This window comes from Protopterus annectens, chromosome 2.part1 (genome assembly GCF_019279795.1).
Source record: "Protopterus annectens isolate FY-2018-M chromosome 2.part1, PAN1.0, whole genome shotgun sequence".
NCBI lineage: Eukaryota > Metazoa > Chordata > Ceratodontiformes > Protopteridae > Protopterus > Protopterus annectens.
The window spans coordinates 356,057,189-356,082,524 of record NC_056729.1 but is presented as its reverse complement, the minus strand read 5'-3'; the positions used below and the strand labels follow the sequence as shown (position 1 = coordinate 356,082,524).

Sequence of the window (25,336 nt, the reverse complement as noted above, 5' to 3'; positions counted from 1 at the left end):
CAACCCAGTTTGGCTTTGTCAAGGGCAGATCATGCCTTTTAAACCTGGTTGACTTTTTCGAAACAGTCACCAAGGCCATTGACGAGGGCAAGGCAGTCCACACAGCCTACCTTGACCTGGCAAAGGCTTTCGACACAATACCCCACTCGGGTATCATTGAAAAACTCACTAGCCTAAATGTAAACCCATACGTCACAAGATGGGTTGCAAACTGGCTAAGTGACAGAACCCACAGGGTCAGAGTTGCTGGTGCCATGTCAGACTCCATGCCTGTCACAAGTGGTGTTCCACAGGGCTCAGTCCTGGGCCCACTCTTGTTCGGCATCTACTTTTCAGAAGTACAAGCAAACACAGGAGGATTATGGCTGACAAAGTTTGCAGATGACTGCAAACTGGGCACCATAGTTGAAAACCCATCTGACACAGACATCCTTCAAAAGGGTCTCATAGAAATGGATAACTGGTGCCAGAGCCATGGCCTAAAGTTAAACGCCAAAAAATGCATAGTCATACCCTTCGGGAAAAACAAGGTTACCCCTAGTTACCATATAGGTGGCAATCCACTAAGCACAGAAGAGGTTATCAGGGATCTGGGGACCCAGGTTGACAGTAGCCTTTCGTTTGACACTCACGTTGCCAAAGTAGTTAGGAAGACCTTCTACATTGCCCACCTGATCATGAAGGGATTCACATCTAGATCAAGGGAGGTCATCGTTCCCCTGTATTCATCAATCATCAGACCAATGACTGAGTACAATGCCCCGTTCGGAATGTATCTGACCTGACACCTGCAGCAATTGGAAAGGCCCCAGAAGTTCCTCACCAAAAGGATAAAGGGTCTCAAAAATATGTCTTATGCTGCCCGACTGAAGGAACTCCAGCTCTATTCAGTCGCTTACCGTCTGCTCAGAGGTGACCTGTGCCTGACATACAAGGCCATGTCCAACCCGGAATTAATGAACATGCTTCACCTCAAAAAAAGCTAAATCCATCAGAACTACAAGGGCAAGGGACTTAAACCTTAACACGGCTATTAATAGGACGTGCTGGAAGGACAGATTCATCACCCAGAGACTCCCTATGCTGTGGAACAGAATCCCGGTACATGTGAGGCAGAGCACCTCGCTGGCTTTGTTCAAGAGAAATCTTGACCAATGGATGGGAGATCGCAGGTATACCCCAGGGATAACCTCAGTGTCACTGCTTGACAGAGGCACAGCAAAATAATGGGCATAGTATCCTTCAAACTAAAGGGGTGGCGAAAGCCACAAAACTCTGGGCTAGGCTTATAAATGCCCTAGGGCAGATAGCCTAGTATGAACCTATGAACCTAATTCCCTTTCATTTTTAGGGAACAAAGTGTAGCATTATATGCCAAAATCATATGGCTAGAAGCTGACCACAGCTCAATGCTAAAGCATATCAAAAATATTGAAACATTTACTACCAAGATGACTGCACAATGAGTAACAGCTTAATTCTAGCTCTCCCAGTGTGAAAACAGAAACGTATTGTTGAAAGCAAGTGGACCTAGATTTCTGGGTAAATTTCAGTAACTAGCAAATAAATGCACTGCCTAGATGCCAAGAAAAAATAAATACAAAGGACCAGAAGGAAATATCTGCTACAAAAGGCAAAAAAAAAAAAAAAAAACACTGACTGGGAAATGTACTGTAGCTATTCAGCAAAAAGCAGTGCAAGCTCCAGACATATACTTTACTTTAGGTTACTGAAAGTTAAGGCAACTGCACACAGACCTGACTAAAATAAATGAAACACTGATGGAGTATATTAACTCAAATAAAAGGCTGGAAAAATGGAAGAAGCTTTCAAAAGATATTCGGATAATGTGATAAAAACTGCAAAATGTCAGAGGTCGAAATGAGAGAGAGGCAGGGTGAATACGAGACTGCACAAGAAGAGAGGTTTAAAAAAATAACAGTATTAGAGGAGAGACCACATAGGGAAAACCTGAGATTTTTTTTTGCTGTACCCGAGAAGTTGGAAGGAACAAACTGCATTAATTTTCTGAAAGTACAGATAAGCAAATGAACTGGTATTCCACAACAGGAATTGTTAACTAAAAGGGCACATTGTGTGTATGCTCCAAATCTGGTTATAGGTTCATAGGTTGGTACTAGGCTACCGGCCCTAGGGCCTATACAAGCCTAGCCATATCAATTCCCTGGCTATTTCTTCCCACACTATTTATTTCCCTGGAACCCTGTCTAGCAGGGCGACTGACGTGACCCCTGGGGTGAATTTCCTTTCTCCCATCCAATCATCAGGGTTCCTTTTGAAGAGGGCCAAAGAGGTGCTCTGCTTGACATGTATAGCCAGTCTATTCCAGAGTCTGGGGAGTCTCTGGGTCAGGAACCTATCCCTCCAGCATGTTTTGTTTATTGTGATGACAAGGTTTAGATCCCTGGAGCGTGTGGCTCCGAGGGATTGGGATTTCTTTAAGTGTAGCATGTCCAACAGCTCTGGGTTTGACATGGCCTTGTATGTTAAGCAGAGATCGCCTCAGAGTAGATGATATGCGACAGAGTATAGCTGGAGTTTAAGGCAGTCAGCATAGGGCATCTGCTTTAGGCCTGTGATTTTAGTGAGGTATTTCTGTGGCCTTTCCAGTTGTTGCAGATGTCCTGAGAGGTACATACCAAATGGGGCACTGTATTCTATAATGAGTAATGAGGGATGACTACAGTGGGACAATGACCTCCTTTTTTCTGGATGAAAAGCCCTTAGTGATGAGGTGTGCCACATAGAAGGATTTCCTGATGGTTGTGGCAATGTGGTTATTGAAGGTGAGACCACTCTCCACCTGTGTCCCTAAGTCTCTTATCACACTTTCGGTGTTTAGTGTACTGCCACCTATGTGGTAATTCACGGGTACATGTTTTTTCCCCAAAGGGGATAACTATACATTTCTTGGCATTGAGTTTCAGCCCATGGCTCTGGCACCAAGCATCCGTTTCTGTAAGGCCCTTTTGTACAGCATTGACATCATTTGAGGATTCAATAATGGCTCCCAGTTTGCAGTCATCTGCGTACTTTGTTAGCCAGAGTCCCTTAGTGTTGGCCTGTACTTCAGAGAAGTAGATGCCAAACAAGAAAGGTCCCAGGACTGAACACAGAGGTACTCCACTTGTCACCTGTCTGGAGCTAGATTTGGAGTCAGCTATTTTTAGTGTGCGTTCTGTCAGTAAGCCAGTTGGCAACCCATTGAGTGATGTAGGGATTAATGCGCAGCTTAGTAAGTTTATCTACGATTCCAGAGTGGGGGATGGTGTCAAAGGCCTTGGCAAGGTCCAGATAGGCTGTGTGGACTGCCTTACCCTCATCTACGGCTCTGGAGACCGATTTGAAGAAGTCAATCAGGTTCAGGAGACAAGATCGGCCCTTCACGAACCCAAACTGGGTAAGGTCCAGTGTTTTAAGGTTACCAAAGTCTTTGTTTATAAGTTCAATGATAATACGTTCCATGGCCTTGCAGATCAGGCTCGTCAGACTGATGGGGCGGTAGTTCCCGGGATCCAAGGTGGATCCCCCCTTGTGGAGTGGGACAACTGTAGCTGTGCGCCACTCAGTGGGCATGAAGCCTGAGGTGAGGGTATGATTAAACATGACACTTAGGTGAGGTGCCAGTTCATTTTCTAGTTCACGTAGTACAGAGCCCGGGATGTCATCTGGTCCCACGGATGCTGTATTCTTAGCTTTGGAGAGTGTGTTTTTTACCTATGTGGCTATTATTACTGCAATTTAGCAATCTTCCGGTATTGAGATGGGCCATTTAGGGGGGTGAAGTTAGCACTGATTCGATCTGCCAGGATATTGGCAATATCCTTGGGATCAGTATATTTAATGACATTCTGTTGTAGCTCAGAGCAGATCTGAGCAATGCTATTTAGATTCTTGACACAGTTATAGAATGCCTTGTGGTTGTCTTTGGAATCTTTGGCAATTTTATTTTCATAACTAGCTTTGGAGGACTTTATGAGGGATCTCAGCTTCTTACTGAGGCTGGTAAGGGAGTTTTTTGCATCCTGGGATTTTCTTCTTTTCTGCAACAGTTTCTTCCTTTTGTTTTAAAATTTATGGCAGGGGACCACCAGATTGGCTTCCTTTTTTTTTTTTGGAGGACAGCATCTTGGTTCTATTTGGGATAGCACGATTCATGCAAGAGTGGATGTGCTTGTACAGTGCCTTAGTGTAGGACTCAGCAGTCGAACTTTCAGTTCCCCGTCTGCATGGGTGTCATGATGTTTGTAACTTCTGACTTGAGTAGCATGAAGTTGGCTTTGGAGAAGTTTTTCATGGAGGTTTCCTTACTGGGGGGTGGGGGTGGGATGTGGATGTTAAGGGTGATTAGCTTATGATCCGCTCTGACCAATGAGGGGGTGACCATATGTGTGGAGCATCAATTTCCCATGTTGGTAATGACCAGGTCTAGGATATTGGAGCACCTGGTGGGACTATGGATTAGTTGATCCAGGGCACTGAAATTTATGAATTCCAAGAACCGTTGGACAAAGATGTTGGTGCACCAGTAGTTTTCCCAGTTAATGGCAGGGTAGCTGAACTCACCCAGTATTAGGGTGTTTGGATGTATATTAATATTTTCCAGTATGTTTAGAAAGGTGTAGTGAGAATCTTGGGGCATGGTGGGGGATCTGTAGCAAGCTACAATTTGGATTGCAGTCTTACCTAGTGTTAGTTGCACCTGGAGAATTTCAGATGCATTGCATTGGGCAACTAACCTGGTGGTGTGAATATCCTTGGTGAATATGGACACTATTCCACCTTTAGTGTTTCGATCCTGGTTTGGTGGCCGAAAAGTGTGGTAAGAGTTGTAGCCTGGTATTGCAGGGGTGCTCTCTGGAGCCTTGAACCAGGTCTCAGTTACTGCACAGATATCAATGTTATCCATTTTTAGGAGTGCCTCGAGAGTGCATTTTGAGGTTTAGACTTCTAGCATTGAGTAGCATTACCTTCAGGTTTTGCATGTTTGTACCCGTTACAGTGGTGGTTTTGTCCTTTGAACTTTGCCTAAAAAAGGGACTATAGGGGTAGCAAGAGCCTTTGCCAGTAACCCGAATCCCAGGGGCAACAGGTGCAGACCATCTCTGGCAAAGCATCGTGGTCTGTCGATCATGTCGTCCCAGGAAGACAGATACTGGATCCCCTTTGAATGACACCAGAAGCTTAGCCAATTGTTGAAATCAATCATTTGTCCTTATATTGTGGTATCATCCTGGGCGAAGGCAGGATGCTACTCCGGGCTAGGGTCATACCTGCCTGGGCCACATGATCAGAGAGCTCTTCCATGTCTCTTTTCGTGTAGTCCAGGGAGGTACGTCTCAAGTCATTCACTCCAACATGGACAATGACAGAGTCATATTTACACTTGTTGTGGAGTGACTTGAGTGCATGAGTTATGTGGCGGATCCTGGCACCAGACAGGCAGCTGACTGTAATTTACTCCTTGTTCAGCTTGGTGAGTGGGACATTAGTGTGCCTGACTATAGAGTCACCTATGACTAAAGTGTTAGGTACGTTGTCTTGCCTTAGGGGCTGTTGCTGGGTGGCACACTGGTGTTGTGAGCTATGTGACACTTTGGTTGTGATTGGTGTTTGTTTGCATTTCAGCTTCGGAAGTCCTTGTTGCTTGGGCAGGTTACAGTCAAGGGCCTCCGCATATGTGGATTTAGTGTTGCTATGTGTGGGTGTTGGTGGTGTGAGTTTAGAAGGGCTATGTGTTGCCTGAGGTGTAGTGCAGGTGTTCACCCAAAATTGTGCTAGACAGTCAAGAGGAGAAGGTTGAGAGAGCTTTGCTTCCAGTTTGGCTATATAAGTGCATCGCTCACAGGTTGTAGTGTTGGGAGGTAGGAGGAAAGGGTTGTCTGTGTAAATGAAGCAATTGCTGCATTGCCCCAGTATACCCAGATTCACCAGGTGGACAGGAGAAATCAACGGAAGCTGACCCTTGGACATGCTTGGTTTGGTGCTTTTTTTTTTGAAAAGTACAAGAGATGTTTTCCCTTACCTTAGCAAGGTACGTTGCAATTATAGGCTGTTTAGTGCCTGTGATTAATTTCTCCTTATTAATAAGGAGAGTTGAGTGCTTGTATCAGTTTAAGGCTTCCTAGTGCTTTCCAGCAGGTATTGAGCAAGTGCTAGTCACAGGGATGCTTAAAGGTAAAATGAAAAAAAAAATGGTTTATCCTAAACACTGCAGTGTGCACTAGAGAAGTTAGATGTGAAAGTAGGTAACTTTTCCCTGTCTAAAAAGTTAAGTTTTAGTGGAGAGTCACTATTTTTAAAACAGCAAGATAGATTGAAAGGGGGTGATCACTTTTGTATTCTGGTACTATGGAATACAGTAGAATGGCCAATAAATTTAAATAGTTGAAGGGGGGTGATTTCACAAAACGATAATTTTGTGCTTACTCACACAAGCCAGTGAAAGCTGAGAGGAAATGAGATATATGGTCAAATTAACATAAGAGGCAGGCAACTAGAAAGACAGTGGTATTTAAGAACACGACAGTGACAGGGTAGGGGGTGGGGACAAATTTCTGCCCGACTCAAGAGACAGAGCTGTGGGGGTCTTTTGAAGTTTTAGTATGCAGTTAAAAATAGAACACAAGGTAAAGAAAACAAATCACAGCACTCAAAAACATAAAAAGGCAAACTAATACAAAATGCAACAAATAAAAAGCAAACCAACCTTTCCCTCACAGCAAAGTGTAGCGGAGTCTGGGTGAGCCTTTCCAATGTTTTATGAGAAAACAACCTAGATCTTTAGTAGTAAAATGCAATTTTTCCAGCAGAAGGAGTGGATTCTGACAAAACTGTGGCAGAAGAACAAAATACTAAAACTGGGATACAGCAGAGTGTTTGTGCAGAATGACTACTCAATATACATTACGCAGAAGAGGAGTAAATTTATTCCATTATTCAGGAAATGCAGAGAAGCAGGCGGGAGATTCAAACTGCTGTACTGAGTCATCTTCAAAATATTTTTCCCTGGAGAAACAAAATCATTTTTTGATTAAGTACATGCTACGGAAAAAATACAAAAGTTTGTCCAACAAAAAGTGAGCTGTGAAACAGGAGATTCTGCTGCTTCTTCTGATAATAAAGACCATAGGGAGACTGTGCTAGTGAAACCTGTTCCAATGGAAAATACTTGAAAGGGGGGGGGGGAACAGCTGACCAGACTGGAGGGTGCATTGTAAATTAAGCAGATAGGGTTTGAGGCATGGAGATGAACAGGAACAGAACAAGAAAATCTGGAACTTGTGCGGGACTCTAAGCATATGCCCTACCTCATGTCATTAATGTTTGGTAAAATACTCAGGAGAAGGGAAGAGGAGGGAGAACGTTAACTGTAAAACGTTTTTTCTTAAGAGTACTATTTAAATAGTGCATGATTTTCTTTGCATGTTAAAAAATACAGTTTAAGTTATTTTCAAATGTAATGGGGATACTAATGTAAACAGGTGCTCCTGCTTTTTTTTCCCCTTTCTTTCTTCTCCTTATTCAGTTTTAAGAAATGTAGGCACTGCAACGTAAAAAAGATCTGGTTAAAACAGCATTACAAAAGAAAAATTTGTGTGCTTTTTCTCATTCTTGCATAGGGGAATGACCAGGTTGAGGCCATTAGTTTAATCTAGTAATGTGTTTTAAGAGAAAGCAAGTAACTGAAAAAGAATACTGAATATTATAAGGCTTTTATTTTAGTAAATAGTTCTGTGTCTGTCTGCTAGAGACATGAAAACATTGGTTTCAGAGAGAGAGTAGTAGAGGACTTGGCTTCGACACTCAGCTGAGGACTCAACTCTAAAGCAGTGCCAGTGGGGAGTCTTTTTGGGGATCTGGCGAGAGAGAGAAAACCAGACCCCGGACTGAGTGCATTCGCTGTGTGCTGTTAAGGGAAACTGTGCTTGATGCAGAGAGCTATATCTGGAAATAATGGGTGCATCTATTTTCGTTCCAAGTGAACGTCCCTCTTCAGTGCCAGTGGTGAGTATTCAGGCTTCTTGATTACTGGCCCAGAGTAGGGACGTCACACAGCCTGTGGTCCTGTTAAGTGCTGTCTGGTTTTGTCTTGCCTTTGTAGCTCTCTCTGATGGGAAAACACTTTGAATGCTTTCAGAAAACTTTTTCTCCAAGCCATTTCTCTTTATCAGATTGGTTTTGTGTCCCTGCTGCAAGTAGCCAGCACACACAGACACACATTTGATTTTCACACACAAACACCTGGGAAAGGCTGGCACAGATTTACTAGCCATGCCCCTTTCTGCCCAGCCTATAAGGTAGTTACACTGCTACCAGACACTCCAAAGCCAGCTACTCTAAGGCTCTTGCAAGAGTGCCCAATAATATTGCGAGTAAAATTAATATTAATACAAATTAAAAAAAAAAAAAAAGTGTTTGGTCAACACAGTAAGGTTTTCAGGAGTGGCAACAGAGTCACCAAATAGAAATAAGTACTTACAAATGTTTAAAATATTCTCTAAAGGACCAGCCACAATGAAACGTTTAAATATATTTAATAATAAAAGAACATGAAAATGTGAAATATCCATTTACAATAAACACCAGAGTTTCAATCACAGGAAATAATGAAATAACACAGATGAATAGATTCACACAGGTACAGGAAAAACAGTACTTAACTAATCTCACTATATTTTCCTGACTGATCTAAAGAATTGCTATTCCCTGGTTCACTTACTAGAGCAAGGCAAGATGAAGTAGGCAAGTTATCCTTCTTTGTCAAGTTCCAAAAAAACAGAATGCAATGAGACTCCAGTCTCATCTAGTTTTGTCACAGATTACAGAATGACCGCACATGCATCTGGTCATCTGATTTCTGGTTGTCGTCCTACCCCCATTGCCACAAACTGACAGGATTTAGCACAACTGTGTTACAATATACATTTCAAGCTTTGCTAAAAGTTTATTGCATCATCTGGAACCTGCAAAATTTTAACACTTGGTGCTGCGGTAGCGTTGTCGCCTCAAAGTACGACATTGTCCTGTTAGATTCTCAGCTAGAGCGTCTTCTGTGTGGAGACATGCATGAATGGGCGTACCTTCTTTGAAGGTTTTGCATCAGAGCTGGCAACTCGGCATGTAAAAATCTACTGACAATAATTAGCGGACCAGAGTTCCGCTGTGGCGACCCCTAACTGGGAAAAGCCAAAAGACACAACATTCCTACGGAGACTAACAAACCATATTTCTTGCAGACACTGCATCTCTGTCTTCATTCAAACCTGAGAGATAATTATTGGGCCTAGGTCATAAAGAGGTTAACTTCAAAAAACTTTTCAAAGTTAGCTGCAACTGGACTGTGATTAACCTCTTTTCTTCCAGTATATTCTGTCACAACATATTCATTTCAGTTACAATGCAAACATTTAATCAGTTACTACATGCATGTACATTTCTTTTCTGTCCAGCATGACATACTGTTGATACATAACCCAAGCAAACCTCACAAATACATTTTCAGCACAAGCATCTGTACAAATCAGTCTGAACTACAAAATGACATAATTCTTTACAAAACTCCAGATAGCTGTGCTGGCATATGTTACACATCCACTGCTTTACTTCTCCTGCCATAGTTAACAATACCTCACATAGGTTCATACTAGGCTATCTGCAATAGGGCATTTATAAGCCTAGCCAGAATGTGTTTGGCTTTCACCATCCATTTTAAATTTATTTTGCTATGCCCTTTTTCGAGGTTAGTACAATGTGCCTCTGTCTAACACAGAAGTGATACCCGGGGTAAACCTACGATCTCCCACCCACTCATCAAGATTCCTCTTGAAGAGAGTCAATGAGGGACTCTGCCTAACCTGGACTGGGATTTTATTCCAGAGTGAAGGGAGCCTCTGGGTTATGAATCTGTCCCTGTAGCATGTCCTATTTATTTCAGTGCTGAGGTTCAAGTCTCTCGAGCGCGTAGCTCGATGGGATTTGGATTTTCTGAGGTGCAGCATGTCCATTAATTCCGGGTTGGACATGGCTTTATACGTCAGGCACAGATCGCCTCTGAACAGGTGGTATGCCACTGAGTAGAGCTAGAGTTTCTTTAACCGGGCAGCATATGGCATCTGTTTGAGCCCTTTGATCCTCTTGGTGAGGTACTTTTGGAGTCTTTCCAGTTGCTGCAGGTGTCTGGTAAGGTACATCCCAAAAGGGGCATTGTACTCAATTATGGGCCTGATGAGGGATGAGTAAAGAGGCACGATGACCTCCCCTGATCTAGATGTGAATCCCTTCATGATTAGGTGGGCTATATAAAATGTTTTTCTAACCACTTTGGCCACGTGGTTGTCAAATGAGAGATTGCTATCAACTTGGGTCCCCAGGTCCCTAATTACTTCTTCTGTACTTAATGGATTACCACCTATGTGGTAATTTGTGGGCACTTAAGGGGATGACTATACACTTTTTGGCAATTAGCTTGAGGCCATGGCTCTGGCACCAGTTGTCTGTTTCTATGAGGCCCTTTTGGAGGATGCTTGTGTCGGCTGGAGAGTCAATTATGGCGCCCAGTTTGCAGTCATCTGCGAACTTGGTCAGCCACAGTCCTTCCGTGTTAGCCTGTACCTCCGAGAAATATATACCAAACAAGAGACGTCTTGATCTAGTCTATGCTACAGCAAACAAGGTGTACCAATTTCAGTAAGATACAGTTCAAATATTCAGGCACTATAAACTTTTAACCAGAAATTCCCAGCTCAGAAGGGCAGAGTCCAGCCTCTTCTCCCACAAGAGTGCAGACCACGAACCTTTTTAATGTAAAATAACTGGCCTGAAGCCCAAGTGCCTAAACCAGAACTAATACACTTTAAGAATAACAGACACTGGGCTCTCAATCAGCAGTTCCCAACTTAGAAGGATGAAAACTACCTGTCATGCCACCACAGTGCATGCCACAAACCTTCCCAATGTAAAACAACTGGTCTGAAGCCCAAGTGCTTAATCCAAAAGACTTAGAATGATAGCTACACTTTAATCAAGTTACTACCAAGCAGTAATAAATACAATTGAATACTTTAGAGAATGCCTGGATTAATGCTCAAGTTACACAAACAAAGCTAGATCCAGCAGGCCCGAATCCAGTCTATGCCACAGCAAACAAGGCGCACCAACTTCAGTAAGAAGCAGTTCAGATATGCATGCACTATAAGCCTTTAACCAGAAATTCCCAGCTCAGAAGGGCAGAGTCCAGCCTCTCCTCCCACAAGAGTGCAGACCACGAACCCTCTTAATGTAAAATAACTGGCCTGAAAGCCCAAGTGCTTAAACCAGAATTAATACACTTTTAGAATAACAGACACTGAGCCCTCAATCAGCAGTTCCCAACCTAGAAGGATTTAAGCTACTTGTTCTGCCACTACAGTGCAGACCACAAACCCTCTCAGTGCAAAACAACTGGTCCGAAGCCCAAGTGTTTAAACCAAAAGGCTTGGAATGAGTTACACCAAGCAGTAATAAATACAACTGAGTACTTTTAAGATGATGCAAAAGTAAAATAAAGTAGGTAGAAACAAGTACAGTAAAAGCAGATTAAATTTTTTTTTCTGAACAAGTGCTGAGATCAAAGAAACAGATTTGAGTGCTGAAACTAGAAAACTGGCTAGTTATAAGAAAAAAAAACTAAGCTAGAAGGCTTCCCTCCAACACAGAAGGGCTTGGGGGCTCAGAAGCCTACAAATAGTCTATACCACTTAACAGGAAAGGCAGGAAACAAGCTTAATTTTTTTTCTGTTTCCCAGATGCTCTCTTTGTACACAGTAGGAGTGCCTGAAATCAGAATATGATCTCACTGCACTCTGAGTGAGCAAATGAGATGGGCCCAGAAGGAGTATCCAAACTCAAATTTACAAGAGGGGTGGGCAGTTTCAAGGCCACTAAGATTAACACCAAAACAAAAACAGGGAGGGTGTGTGGGACTAACTGAAGAGCAGAGTCAAAACTTCCAGTTCAGTTAATATTCCTGCATCACACAGTTAAAATCAATTTAAATACTGTATTTTTTGAAAAAAGTGCAGATAAAGGTACTTAAATTCATCAGACACTGTACCGTGTGTCTTAGCATTGATAAGCTTTCTCATAGTTCAGCTCAAGCCTGTGCGCACGGCTGTCAATTTGGAACATTTGTTCCTATTAGAATGGTTACACTTCAATATTTGAAAATGTACACAGTTTTATGTGTTATTATTAAATTGGCAGGTTTTATGGGGTATTGGGTGCATGTGTACTTTTGTTTGAGGGTTTTCAATAAAACAAAAAGTTCTGTAAGATGTGACAAGCTCAAAGGGAGATTACAAGAAAACAGTATAAAAGATTAACCTGCCAAACAAGTACATGCATGTAACACAAAAGCAGGAACTAGACATTTAAACAAATGCGCTGTTATACATGAAAGATGGAAATAATAATTTCTCAAGAATAACACGCTTCTGTTTGTCTTTAAAAAAACATTAATGGTCTCACAGATAAATACTAAGACAAAAAAAAGTAGTGAATTGTATTAAAATTATACAGTGCAAATAGCTATACTACAGAACACACACTTGGAAAACACTGAACATGTGAATTTGATAAAGAAAGGTTTTCAGGATGGCTATTCAGTGAAATACCTGGGGCAAAGGAAAAGTGGAGTACTTGCATTAAATTTCAAGAGGCGCTGCAACAGTAACAGAAGGGGATAAAAAAATACAATAATGGTAAAGAGCTACTGGTAAGGCAGGAGAATTACACTGGCATGTATTTATATTACACCAAAAACTGCTATAAATGGAGTTTTAAATTCTGGGAGAATTAATCAGCTTTCAGCAAGAAATATTACTTATAGGTGGGGACTGGAATTTGATTTGCAACAGTAACTATATGTATCTGGAGGCCCAGAAGTGAGTACATAATAAAGGAGGGTACATTTTAAAGAAATTTATGAAAATATCTGGCACAGAAGGTATGAATTCAGTACTGGGAGTTCGGAGTGAATTTACCTATTACTCTCAGAGATATAAAAACTGGGCTAGGCCTGACAGAATTTATATTTCACAGGAACATGTGCATTTAACTGAAGGTCTTTATATGCACCCAATAATTATTTCAGATCATGTACCAAAAATAACAAATAAAAACACAAAGGTAATGAAATAAAAGTGAGACACTGGCACATTCCCACCGGTTGAAGAGAGAGGCATTTAAGGAATGGGTACTGACAATTACTCAGGAGCTATTAGAGACTATACAATTTTTTTCTGAAAATATAGCTAGGGGGTGCAATAAAATTAAAGTGGAGTTTAAAAATAGGGTGGAAATAAAAGAAAGGGAGACATGGTTAAGAAGTAACCAGAATTACTTAGAGGAACTGACAAATGTTCAAGTATTGCAAACTACAGGGAATAGAAAAGATTGTTAAGCAACTGTTTTTTTATAATAACTTTACAGCACAAAAACTTTTAGCACAACAACTCAGGTGACAGAAAGTAGACAGGACTGTCACCAAGCTAAGGGAGCTTATAACAAGGAAGATGCCAGATCTTGTAGAAGTATTAGAAATATTTCAGAAATTCTATGAAAGTATGTATAAAGCAGAGAAAAATGGAAATCAAGAAATGGTACAAATGTAAATGTTTATGGAAGAATTAAATATGCCATGGTAAGAGAGAGAGAGGAGGCCCAACTACTAACAATCAGGATAAGAGAAGATGAAATAAAAATGGGGTAATGTATAAACCAATCTATAGGAAAGTCCCAAGAAAAGATGGTATTCCTGTGGAAGTCTGGAAGCTAGAAGGGGAAAAAATGATAAAGTACTGTTAAACAAAACCTTCCTGATCTTTAAGAGGAGAAGTACCAAAATCCTGGAAGAAAGATGTGAAAGCTTTATACCAAAACAGGGTAAAGATCAGATACAGCTTCATTTGGGCCCATTTAAATAATAAACCATGACTACAAAGTGATTATGTCTATAATGGCTAAAAGAATGGTCAATGTGATAACACAATTCACAGATATAGATCAATGTAGTTTTGTGGAGGGGAGGCAAACATTTAACATTAACAAAACACTGATGAGCCAGACGGAAGCAGCAGAATGTAAGAAGACACCACTGTTGTTGGCGAGTCTTGTTGCAGACAAAGCATTTGACAGAGTAAGCTGGGAGCAGAGCATTGGAAGCAATTACATTCCCTGATAAAATTACACATTTGATTAGGAGGCTATACGAGGGCTCAGAGGTGAAAACCGGTTCCTTTCTGATAATCTATGCTTGAGCAGAGTAAGCATGCAGGGGTCTTCACTCCCTTTTGGTATTTGCATTACATTTAGAACCACTGGCAAAGAAAAGACTCAGAAATTCAAGGATATAATTAGTATGGTAGTCAAGAAAAGCTGGCGCTATTTGTAGATGACATTATTTTATACCTGACAAAACCAGAAAGGGGCATAACAATGTTGTGGAACATATTAAAGTTTCAAATCTTTTCAGGATACAAAATTAATGAAACCAAAACCAAGGCAATAGAGGTAAATTAGCTTCCGCATACAAATTGGTTCAGCAATATCCATACTTATGGGGACATGATAAAATTAAATATTTAGGAGTATGGATTAAAAATTATACTGGTGTGGCAACTAAGGATATTTGGGAAGAGACTAAACAAAAATACAAAAACTGAGAAATGGAAGCTCTACTACATGGATAGTAAGATATAAGCAGTTAAAATGTTTTTAGTCCCTTTAGTCTTGTGCACAGATCTGGCATATTGAAAGGATATTTCAAAGCAACACATTTAAGGCTCCTATGCATAGCACAAACAGAAAACTAGAATTCAATGTGGAAAGAGATAATAATGAAACAGGAGGAAGCTCAAGAAACAAGGAGAGAGTCTGAGATTTTGGATGCAGACCTTTAAGGAGAACAAACAATAATCATACAGAATATTATATCCATAAAGTAGCAACAGTACTCCAAAATCTAAGCCAACACAGGAATGGAGAGAGGAAATTCTGCTGATAGGCAAGAGGGTGCTGGAATTTATTGGAGAAAACTGGCAAAGGAACCAAGGTATTGGGAGAAAATAACTAGAGGGGGAAATGTAAGAGAATGGGAAGACACCAAGAACTTATTTGGACTGCAGGTTAAAGACTGCCTTCCCAATAAAGGATTATAAATAGGGAGGTTCTAAATGAAAGAGCAGCACTGGTAAAGTTATTAGTAGAATCTAGAACAGGACATAATTTGCTATTAAGAAAGGAATAATTAGAACAGCATACAAAATATTGCATAATAACTATAACAATCAGAGAAGGTTAGAAAGGATTGGGAAGAGACACTGGATTAGCAATTCAGAAAAAAGCAATGGGGGGATATGTGTATGTCTCCCAAATATGCAACAAAGTCTAGAAGATTTAAGATCTTTGCTTGCAAGTGTTAACATAGGTATTTTGATACCACAAGAAAACTTCCAACATTTGCTGTCTGAGGAAAAATTCTTTGAAGTGTGATGGGGAAGAAAGAGGTAACTAGAAATACATTTTCTCGGATTGTAATGAGCTGGCAGATTTTAAAGATTCCCTGCAGACTGCTCTGACGGAGATACTGGGTGAGCAAATAGGTGTAACTAAGAAAAAGATTTTGAGTTAAGATACAAAATCTGAACTGTCTACACATAGTAAGGCCTTGCTGAGTTTAAATTATGATGGCTGTCAAACAAGCAATTACTAAAAAATGAAAATCAGTCTAAAATCAACTTTACTAGAAGTAGCAAAGATAGTAATAGAGATAAAACAATTGGAATCTTTAGAAAAAAGTTGGAGCAAATTACATACGAAAAATGTGAATTGTTGGATCAACAGATATTACAAGTGATGTACAATGTTTGCAGCTACAGTTGCGTCGGCAGGGTTTGTAATGCAGGTTTGCAACGGAGACTGAGTCGGTATGGTTTACTTTCAGTTATATAAATTATAAAAATGTTTGTAAGTTTGTAATCTTTTTGTACTATTGTTATGAAGTTCATCTCCCCTGGTCTCCGCTGAAAATGGGCTACTTGTCCAGCCGGACTCTACCCAGTTAAAATGTAAAATAAAATAAAAAAATAAAATATAAATGCAAGCTTGCCTAGCTAATACAAGATAATTTAATAAAAATATTTGTTTAAAAAAATATTGAAACATTTTATCCTACAGCACAAAATGATTAGCATTTTGCTATGATATAGTGTAATTACCTTATAGTGCTGTCCAAAGATAACAGAATTTGAAATGCCATTCTCAACTTAAAAAGTTAGGGCATGATCCTTTCAATTCCTAACTTCATCCAGTAAGAGGGTAACAAGACATATGACATTTCAAAAACATATCTTAAAGGTCTCTCCAAAAAAGTATTAGTTACAAGTACCACCACTCTAACAATCACTAAACGAAAGGCAATTGGTACATTACCAGACATTTCAGTAAAGTCCTACAACCCAAAAAGGTACACAAATGCTGACTTTCCCTGGCTGCAGGTGTTAAAGAGTACCTGCCAGTAATTCTTGGTGAAGTCAAGAGTAGTTATATGCTTAGTCTCATCAAACTGCCCTGCCCTAAGGCTTGATCTCTCCAGAGCACGGGATAAGCATCTGGCTCTATGAAAACTACCGATTTTATTTTTATAGTCCTCATAGAGCCTGGTGTTGCCTTCTTTCTTTGGCACCAGCACCACTGGTGAGGCTCAAGCACTGCTGAACTCCTGGATTATCACTATTTCCAACTTGTTCTGCAGTTAAGTCTCTCAGTGTTTGTCCAACTGTAAGTAGTCTGTTCAATTGATCATTAAGGTCCCATGTCCACATGGTGCTCCTTCAAATATGTACACCCCAGCTTTCAATAAACATATCCCCAAAGTCTTGTAGTGCTGTTCAAATTTCTTGAACTGGAACAGGAGATAGCTGCTCGCACAAGGCTACCTCATCCACCAAGGAGTCAAACTGAGCCTCACTGAGGATATCAAAGTCCCCCCTCCAATTCTTACTGTAACAAACTGCAGATACTGAACGCCAGAGTCTCTGCCATGGTACGGCTTTATCATGTTATTACTATACAATTTGTGCTTCTGCCCCCTCAATGGTTACTCTACCAAGTAGTTAACATCATTCTCCTTTATTACAATGGTGAAAGGACACTCTAAAGCACCTACGATTTGCTCTAACAGAAATAAGCACAATCACCTGCTGCCCAACAGAATACTCTGGCTGTCCTGTCTTACCATACATTCTGCTACTGTTATGCTTGTGCCAGATGCTCCTGTGCCACCCTCATGAGCTCCACAAACCTACTTCTCAAGTCTGGGACATACTCCAGAACAGACTGCTCTTGGGAAAAGCACTCATCAAAACATTAAGTGTGGTGGCTACTCACCCTGTGACCATAGGACCAGCTCAAACGGCAAAAATATTGTAGATTCCTGAGGCACCTCTCTGTCTGCAAGAAGGACATGAGATGTATCCTTTCCCACTCCTGCCTGAACTGGCTTGCAAATACCTGCAAAAGTCTTTTGGAGTAGCATTAAGCTTCTCCACCAAAGCATCATTCTGGGGTGGGAAAGGGGTAGTCTTTAAATGCTTTATCACACGCTTCTAAAAACAGGTCAGAAGGCCTGAGATAAAAATCAGCACCATAATCTATATTTCTCTAGGAAAATCTACCATACTGAAAAGGTCTAAAAGAGCATTTACCCCCTGCTCTCCTTCAACGTAAGGCAGTGCCTCTGGTATCTAGTGGCATAATCCACTAACACCACCAGGATACATTTCTTCCCTGTGGAGTCTGGGATACTAATTAGTTCCACAATGTCCACAGCTACCCTCTGAAATGATTCCTCAATAATAGACAAAGACATTGAGGTAGCTTTATTTTTTTCCAGCCTTGCCAACCTTTTGGCAGCACTCACAGGTCTTGCAACACCCCCCGTATTACATTCTTTGCAATACCTGGCTCCAGAAAAAGTTGTTTTTAGTATGCTTTATGCCTATATGGTCCAGAAAAGAAATGTTGTGTGGTATAGCTACAAATGCCCATCATAATGCCCCAACGAACCACCACCGTTTTATTACTTCACATTCTGCCCTCCTTCATGGGTCCATTCTCCAACAACCTTTTGCCCCAGTTTACGAACTCTGTGCCTTTGAGAAGCAGCATCCTCCTTGGCTATATCCTTGAGGTTAGCCTGCTTTAACTTATTCTTTGGGACCCCCACCAGCAACACTTTCAAATGAAGTCTGGTATTTTCAGCCATTGGTGCTTCAAATTCATGCGGAATTCTACTACCTACATCCCGCCTTGAAATAAGACCTTCCAAGGGACTCAGTTCCCAGTTTACTGCTACTAAGCAACCCCCAACTGACAGCCACTTCACTAGCTCTGGTTGAAGCTGTAGGCCCCAACTGGGTCTCCTTCCTACTGCCTTCTACAAGTGTTTGCCGCCATGTCGACCATATAAAAGTACCGCACTGTCAAAGTCATTCCCCATTTGGACATCGCTTGGGATGTTCTCAGACGCAGCCATCTGCCTGCTCCCTTGCCCCCTTCCGAATCCAGATGAAGACTAGCTAGGGGTGCATGAAAAGATGTCTCCCAGACATACTAAATGAAGTGGACTGCTCAAGTAAATATTGCTCCTTTCTTACCACTGCAGACCTACCAATGATTATGTATTAGGTTGTGCCCCTAACCAGGACAGTATGCAGACTCTTGTAAAAGTTTGGTACAGCTGTCATCTCCAGATGACCACCACAAGTTTGTTCCCCATCCTGCCTCACTGGACAGTGAGAACGTACATGCCCTTTGGGTTAAATGCTTTAAGTGCAACCAAATGACTTCACTGTGTAACAGAACCCATGGCTTCCCCTTTACCTGTATAATCTAAGCTGTGATGGTTTACACTGTCTTCCCATGGGTTCCCTTATACCCATGTGCAGTGATCAGAGTACCCCTTCTTATGCAGCTGCAACCTGCTAGCTAAAGGTCCCACTCCCCTCCATCCCCTCAATAGTGTTACCAGTTTGCCAATCGGATCTTCATATCCCAATCAGATCTTCATATCCTCCAGAAGAGTACAGAGTGCGTATTACCACAATAAAAGATCTTAAAGCATTTCAAATATAGTGACCTTAAATCCACCCATATACCCTAAGTAGATGCTTACTTCTGCAATATATTAATTCACATCAGCATCTGCCCTTCTTCGGTGCTCTCTGAATTTCTTTCTATACGTTTCAAGAGTGAGTTATAAATATTCAAACAAACAAACAGTCTTTAACTTTAGTATAATTTGAAAACAGTCAGCATCATTAAGTTCGGGAACTGTGTGCATGGCCCTCCCTATGAGCAGAAAGATTAAAAACCTCACCCACTATTTTTGGCCAACTTGGTGTTGACTATGCACCCTTAACACCCAAACAAAATACCAAAATAATTGGCTCCATATATTCTTAAAAAGGTTTTGTACAGATCTGAGCATCTAAGTTTGGTTTTCACATCCAAACAATTCATGCACCCTTGGCAAAGGACAATCATCTATCACCAACATTAGTGCTCCCCCAACTGAAATCCCACTTGGCTTTTGAGGTCACCTAGGGATGGACTAGATCGCTCTTTGCCTCCTGCACAGCCACAGCATCTGCTACTCTGTCTCCAGGTTTGGTGACCTGTACTTCAACTGCAACCAAAGCTATCACAGGTCTCCCTTGGACATACTGACAACTTAGCACAGGCAGAGGAAATCATTGCTGCATATTTTCAAAAAGCTAATTCTAACCAAAAATAAAATATCTCCTGCATAAAACTAAACAGCTTTATAATTTACCTTGGGTCTGCAAGGATACACGTGTTTTGTGGCAAAGCTGCTTTACTGGCTAAATAAATGCAATGCCAATACTGTTACCACTGCTAGCTAAATGTCAAGGCAAGAGAGAAACCAGTCAGAAAAACTGAGTCTGAATTCATCATAACAGAAACTGGAGGGATGCCCACAATCTGATCTGATGGCCAACAGAGGAAAGGTCTTGAATCATAGGATTGGCATCCAACAGGTTAGAATATAAAAGATGCACACAACTCTGATTCACTAACCAATTCATCAAATGTAACTGGCCTCAACAGCCTAAAGGAATATGCACTGCTGCCCTGGGTATGGACTTCCAACATCCACACCTGGAATAGGACTACAGATTAACCACTTACTAACCAGATTAAAAAAAAAAAAGGGGGGGGGGTCTTTCTTAACTAGCTTTCAAAATAAAATACTGCTTACACACACACACACACACACACACACACACACACACACACACACACACACACTTCCAGGGAAGGCTGATACAATCCTCCAATTCCCCACAATTCCCCACAGCTTTTGCTCTGGCAAAGTGGTTCTGCCACAATCCTAGAATGGGATAGGGGCCTACCATCTACTCTGCCACTCTTAATCAAGAGCCAAGTAGTAACAATCATACACACAAATGATAATGTGCAGAGTGGTCCAGGCAATTAAGAGTTGGATACCAGCAGCTTCTCCAGTGATAAATAATGCCTAAATAAATATCACCACAACATTTTAAAAATGAATAAATAAAAAATACTAATAAAGAAGTTAAATTAGATATGCAAAGATAAACACAATTGCAGAAAGAAGTAAAAAGCAATTAAATCCACAGTCAAAACACTTAAAAGAAGTATTTACTGGTGGTCATTTATGTAAAATCTCCAGGAGTGCAAAACTAGCATTTACAAGGGGATGTGTATTTTCTCTTTTGGTCCTATAATTTACTTATATCACAAAGTAGGGGACACACTTGTGTTCAGATACAGCAGCATATCAGAGACATTAAAAATGCTAAAGTTGCAAGTCTACTACCTGTATATTTTCAAATGGTACATATAACAGACATCCAACATCATTACAAATTTTGTCATGTATTATTACACTAATGTAGATTTGTTTTTAAAATGTCTCTAATGCTTCACTTTCTAAGGAAGTCTGATTATATTTATATATATATTTTTAAAAACTTACAACCAAGGGGATTGTCCAGTGAATTATGCATGAACTATGTGACTTGTGCAATAATATGGAATCATTTAGGCAAATTATTTCTGTGTTACTGGTTAACATTTGTCATTGGATATTATTTAAATGTGTGATGTTTATTAGCCTTATACATCCTGAAGGTATTCAGCAGAGGTGCTAAAGTGTAAGATTTTAATTTTGGAAGAATAAAGTATGAAGTGTTATTTGGTTACCAGCATGCATTTCAATTTTGACTTAAAATGAAACTTTAATCCATATGAGCTAAATAACCTTGTGAATGCCATCTCAAACAATACTGAAGCTTTGACTGCTAGGCTAGTAGCAGAATATACACACAAATAAAAGAACAACTTAAATATATACAGACAAAGCACTGTGCACTGAGGAACCAACTAGCACATTTGATTCCCCTCAAAATATTAGCTTATTACAGCTTTCCCACAGGAAAAAGTGATATTTTTTCAACCCCAGCACAGTCTTGTGATATATACACACACACATAGCCTAGTATGAACCTATTAGGGTAATATGGGAGTCTTTCACCCTAGGAGGGAGGGATAAAATGGGCAACATATAATTTTGAGGTGCTACCACTCATGTCAAAGGGCTTAAGAAAAGTTTGGAATCTTCACTTAAAAAAATGAAACAGTACAGACAAAGTAAACTGAATCATTAAACATATTCTGTGACTGAGCAAATGTTTTTTATTAAAAAAAGTCATAGAAATGCAGAAACTGCTGGTTTACTCTATTGTTTGCAGATGAAGCAACTTATAACACTGGCATGCTCTGATTTTACACATCTTGCAAACAGGCAGTAAGAGTAGCGTGGCATAAAAGGGATTTTTTTCCTGCAGAATAATTCATTGCCTCCACAGTCTAGCTAGTTAAAAGACTGTTGTAATTCTTTCCACATTTAGCCAAAAGAAATGTTTTTTATTAAAAAGTCATAGAAATGCAGAAACTGCTGGTTTACTGTATTGTTTGCAGATGAAGCAGCTTATAACACTGGCATGTTCTGATTTTACACATCTTGCAAACAGGCAGTAAGAGTAGCATGGCATAAAAGGGATTTTTTTCCTGCAGAATAATTCATTGCCTCCACAGTCTAGCTAGTTAAAAGACTGTTGTAATTCTTTCCACATTTAGCCAAAAGCAGTACTACTCACTAGATCACATAGCTGCTACTTCAAATCAATATGCTGCTGTCCCTTGAACTGTTGTAGATGTAAGTATCAGCAAAAAATTCAATATCCAGCTTACTACACAATTACAGAAACTGATCAAATAAGAGACAACTTGGCCAGAACTCAAAAGTTTTAAATATACACCTTAAACACAACAACATACCACACGCATCATCTTAGAAAACTGACAAAATGCAAAGGGTAAAGGATTTCAGGACAATAAGATCACCTTCTCCACACCTTAAGGAAATGCTATGTTCTTTGCACGTTAATTCACAAATAGATTAAGTATTTTAAAAAGAAAGCCTGCATGTGACACAGGTAGATCCACTCCAGTCTCAAAGCATGCCACCCCACACAAACACACACACAAACATAATTCCTTCCTCAGAGATTTTATCTATTCCACACAGGAATAACTTGACACAACATTCAAAAGTCAAATATAAATAACATACCTGAACCATTTACAAAAACAATAATATTCAGTTGTGCAATTGTCAGTTTTAAATAAGATGAAACATTACAGCAAATTAATAAACTTTATTACTAACACTCCAAACAGTTTTAGTTTAAATACATAAGAATGCTGGAATCCTGGAAATGTTTCCTTTTCTGGATCATTCAGAAGCAACTTTTGGTGCTTAAGTTAATGAAACTCACACACAACCATTAATGCTACAGGTCCAGAGGGTCATGCAGAATATGCACCACAGTGTAAAAATTAACATTTGTAAAGGGCCAACATTCTACCTGAACCAAAGGACAAAGTGCCTCACCTTCAAATACATAACTATTAAAAAGACAACAGTGTCTGCAAAGATTTGACAAACCCAATGTGCAGTATGCTTGCTAAATTACTAAATGTCTAAGAACAAACTGCAGTTCTGTTCTGCTGGTGGGACAGGGGAGGGTCCATAGCTCTCAACCTCTTACATCTACAATCAGGGACAAATTCAGAAATAACTAAAGCAAAAATCCAAAAACGGGGATACTTAAATATTGCTGCTATAAACATGAAAGGTTAAAATACTAAAAGAATGTGAATTAACATGCATTAGTCTACTACATTCCCCAAATCACCAGTTTTAGTATGGACTGGGCAAACTTTAGAGACAAAACCAGGAAAACTTGAGAGTCTCATAAAATTTTCAATAAGCTCACCGCCCATGGATCCTTCATCTTAATTTCCCAATGTAACTTCTAATTTAACTCTTAGGAATATATACATAGTTTCAGAATCTGAATGCATATTGTTTTATGTTGTTCACCTATGACTATGTGAAATCTCACTGTAATAAGTACTCAAACAGCCTGACAGTTTGGGCTCATGGAAGGTGCCCTGAAGTTTCAGAAGCTGGCCAGCTGTTATATCCTTGGCAGGATATAACCCATACAGCCACGGCTACTGCAACAGTGATCATTCAAGAATCTCCTGTTAGGTTAAGTTTTACTTACACAACTGCACCTTTTTTAATGTTTTAAATTGTTACAATTTTGTATGTTGCTCAAGTTGACCCTGCAATTGGTCGCACAGTGATCAGTGTTCTACCAAAGTAAACAAAATGTAAATAAATCAAATTTTTTTCTGCTAAATCGCGAAGGATTACAGACAGCCAATAATGACAGACATTAAAAAGTCATACTTCTTACTGTTCAGAAAAAGCATTTTGATGCAAAACATGTTCTATTATCTTTTTAACTGAACTTAAAGTAATGCTTAAAAGATGTCCCTGATTTTGCACCTGTGCCCCCCAATTATTTTGGCTTTGTCCACATTCTTAAAGTTAAGAAGTATGCTTGAGAGGTGTGTGTGTGTTGGGGGGGGGGGGGCAACACCAATGTACAAACTAAAATTTCTACCTACAATGCTGCACTACATTTTTGAACTGGTGGGACAACCTCTACGTTTGTTGCAAAAAAAACATCGTGCAAGCGCTTAACTGCCCCCAAGTTGCTCACCATCACTTGGAGATCTCAAATGAATGCTGCTTTTCCACATATTAACAATTCTGACACCAGTCCAGCATTCAAGCACAAAAAAGAAACACACAAGTTCTTCAATCAAGTCTCACATAAACAGTTAATTCAACCAAGCTGGGACTCAGAATACAACAAGGAAGAACTGCTTGGAAAGCAATGCCGCTTCCTCAGAATTGTTTTCCATGGCAGAGCAGAGTTCCCAGACACATCGGGATGCCAATTAGCATGTGCTAAACATTTCCAGTTTATGCACAAAGCTAAATAATGGCATTTAGCCAGCATAGATCATCTTCAAAGCCCTGCCTTTTTACTATCACTCACCTGGAGAATGGAGTAGACCCCAGGATTTGTAATAAATAGTAATGCCAACAGGTGGTTGACAGCCATAAATAAGAAAGGACAGCTGCAGCACATTTCCTTGTAACTAACAACAGTAACAATCACTTACTATACGTAAATCTGAATACACATTTTAGAGTTTGTTTAACTTATACTTACAAAACCTTTGGATTTAAAGAATTCAACGCACTTCGTTCCCAATGCCCCCTTCCCTCCATACACAATTATTCGATGCACTGCTTCACCTACTGCTGCCATCCTATTACAACAACAACCCTGTTCGCTCCTTAATGTACACTGTCAAAGACCCTGACTCAACACCGGGTCCAAATGCGAATCACCCACATTGCCACTAGGCAAACTGCTAGACGCATGCGTAAAGTTCCTCCTTCTCTTGCGCAAGTAATTCAGTAACGCTCGCCTTACAGCGGAAGTGAGTTTAAACTAATTACCTCTGTCTCTTGCGTAACCAAAGCACGTTGGGTGGGATGTGTTGTGATCTTTGAACTTTTCGGTGTTTTCTGGGACAAACGTTATCATTGTTTTTCTGTTTGTTTTACTTTCAGAGAGAAGGATTAAAACGCCGAGAAATAACGTATTCAAGTTCATGTTTATTATAGCACTTCACAAAATCAATTGCCTTAAACGATGCAATGTAATAAGTTAACCAAATGCAAAACCCCAAACTAGTTTACTTTTGCAATTAACAA

General features: G+C 40.2%; 1 protein-coding gene across 1 annotated transcript in view; it reads right to left on the bottom strand.

Moving 5' to 3' along the window:
- Nucleotides 1-25,026, bottom strand: part of QDPR (quinoid dihydropteridine reductase) — a 277,957-nt gene extending 252,931 nt beyond the window's left edge. Inside the window, exon 1 of the mRNA XM_044062191.1 lies at nt 24,786-25,026. Within this exon, the coding sequence (XP_043918126.1) occupies nt 24,786-24,884 (99 nt within the window). The 5' untranslated portion in view covers nt 24,885-25,026. The remainder of the gene's footprint in view (nt 1-24,785) is intronic.
- Between the last annotated feature and the right edge of the window lie 310 nt (nt 25,027-25,336).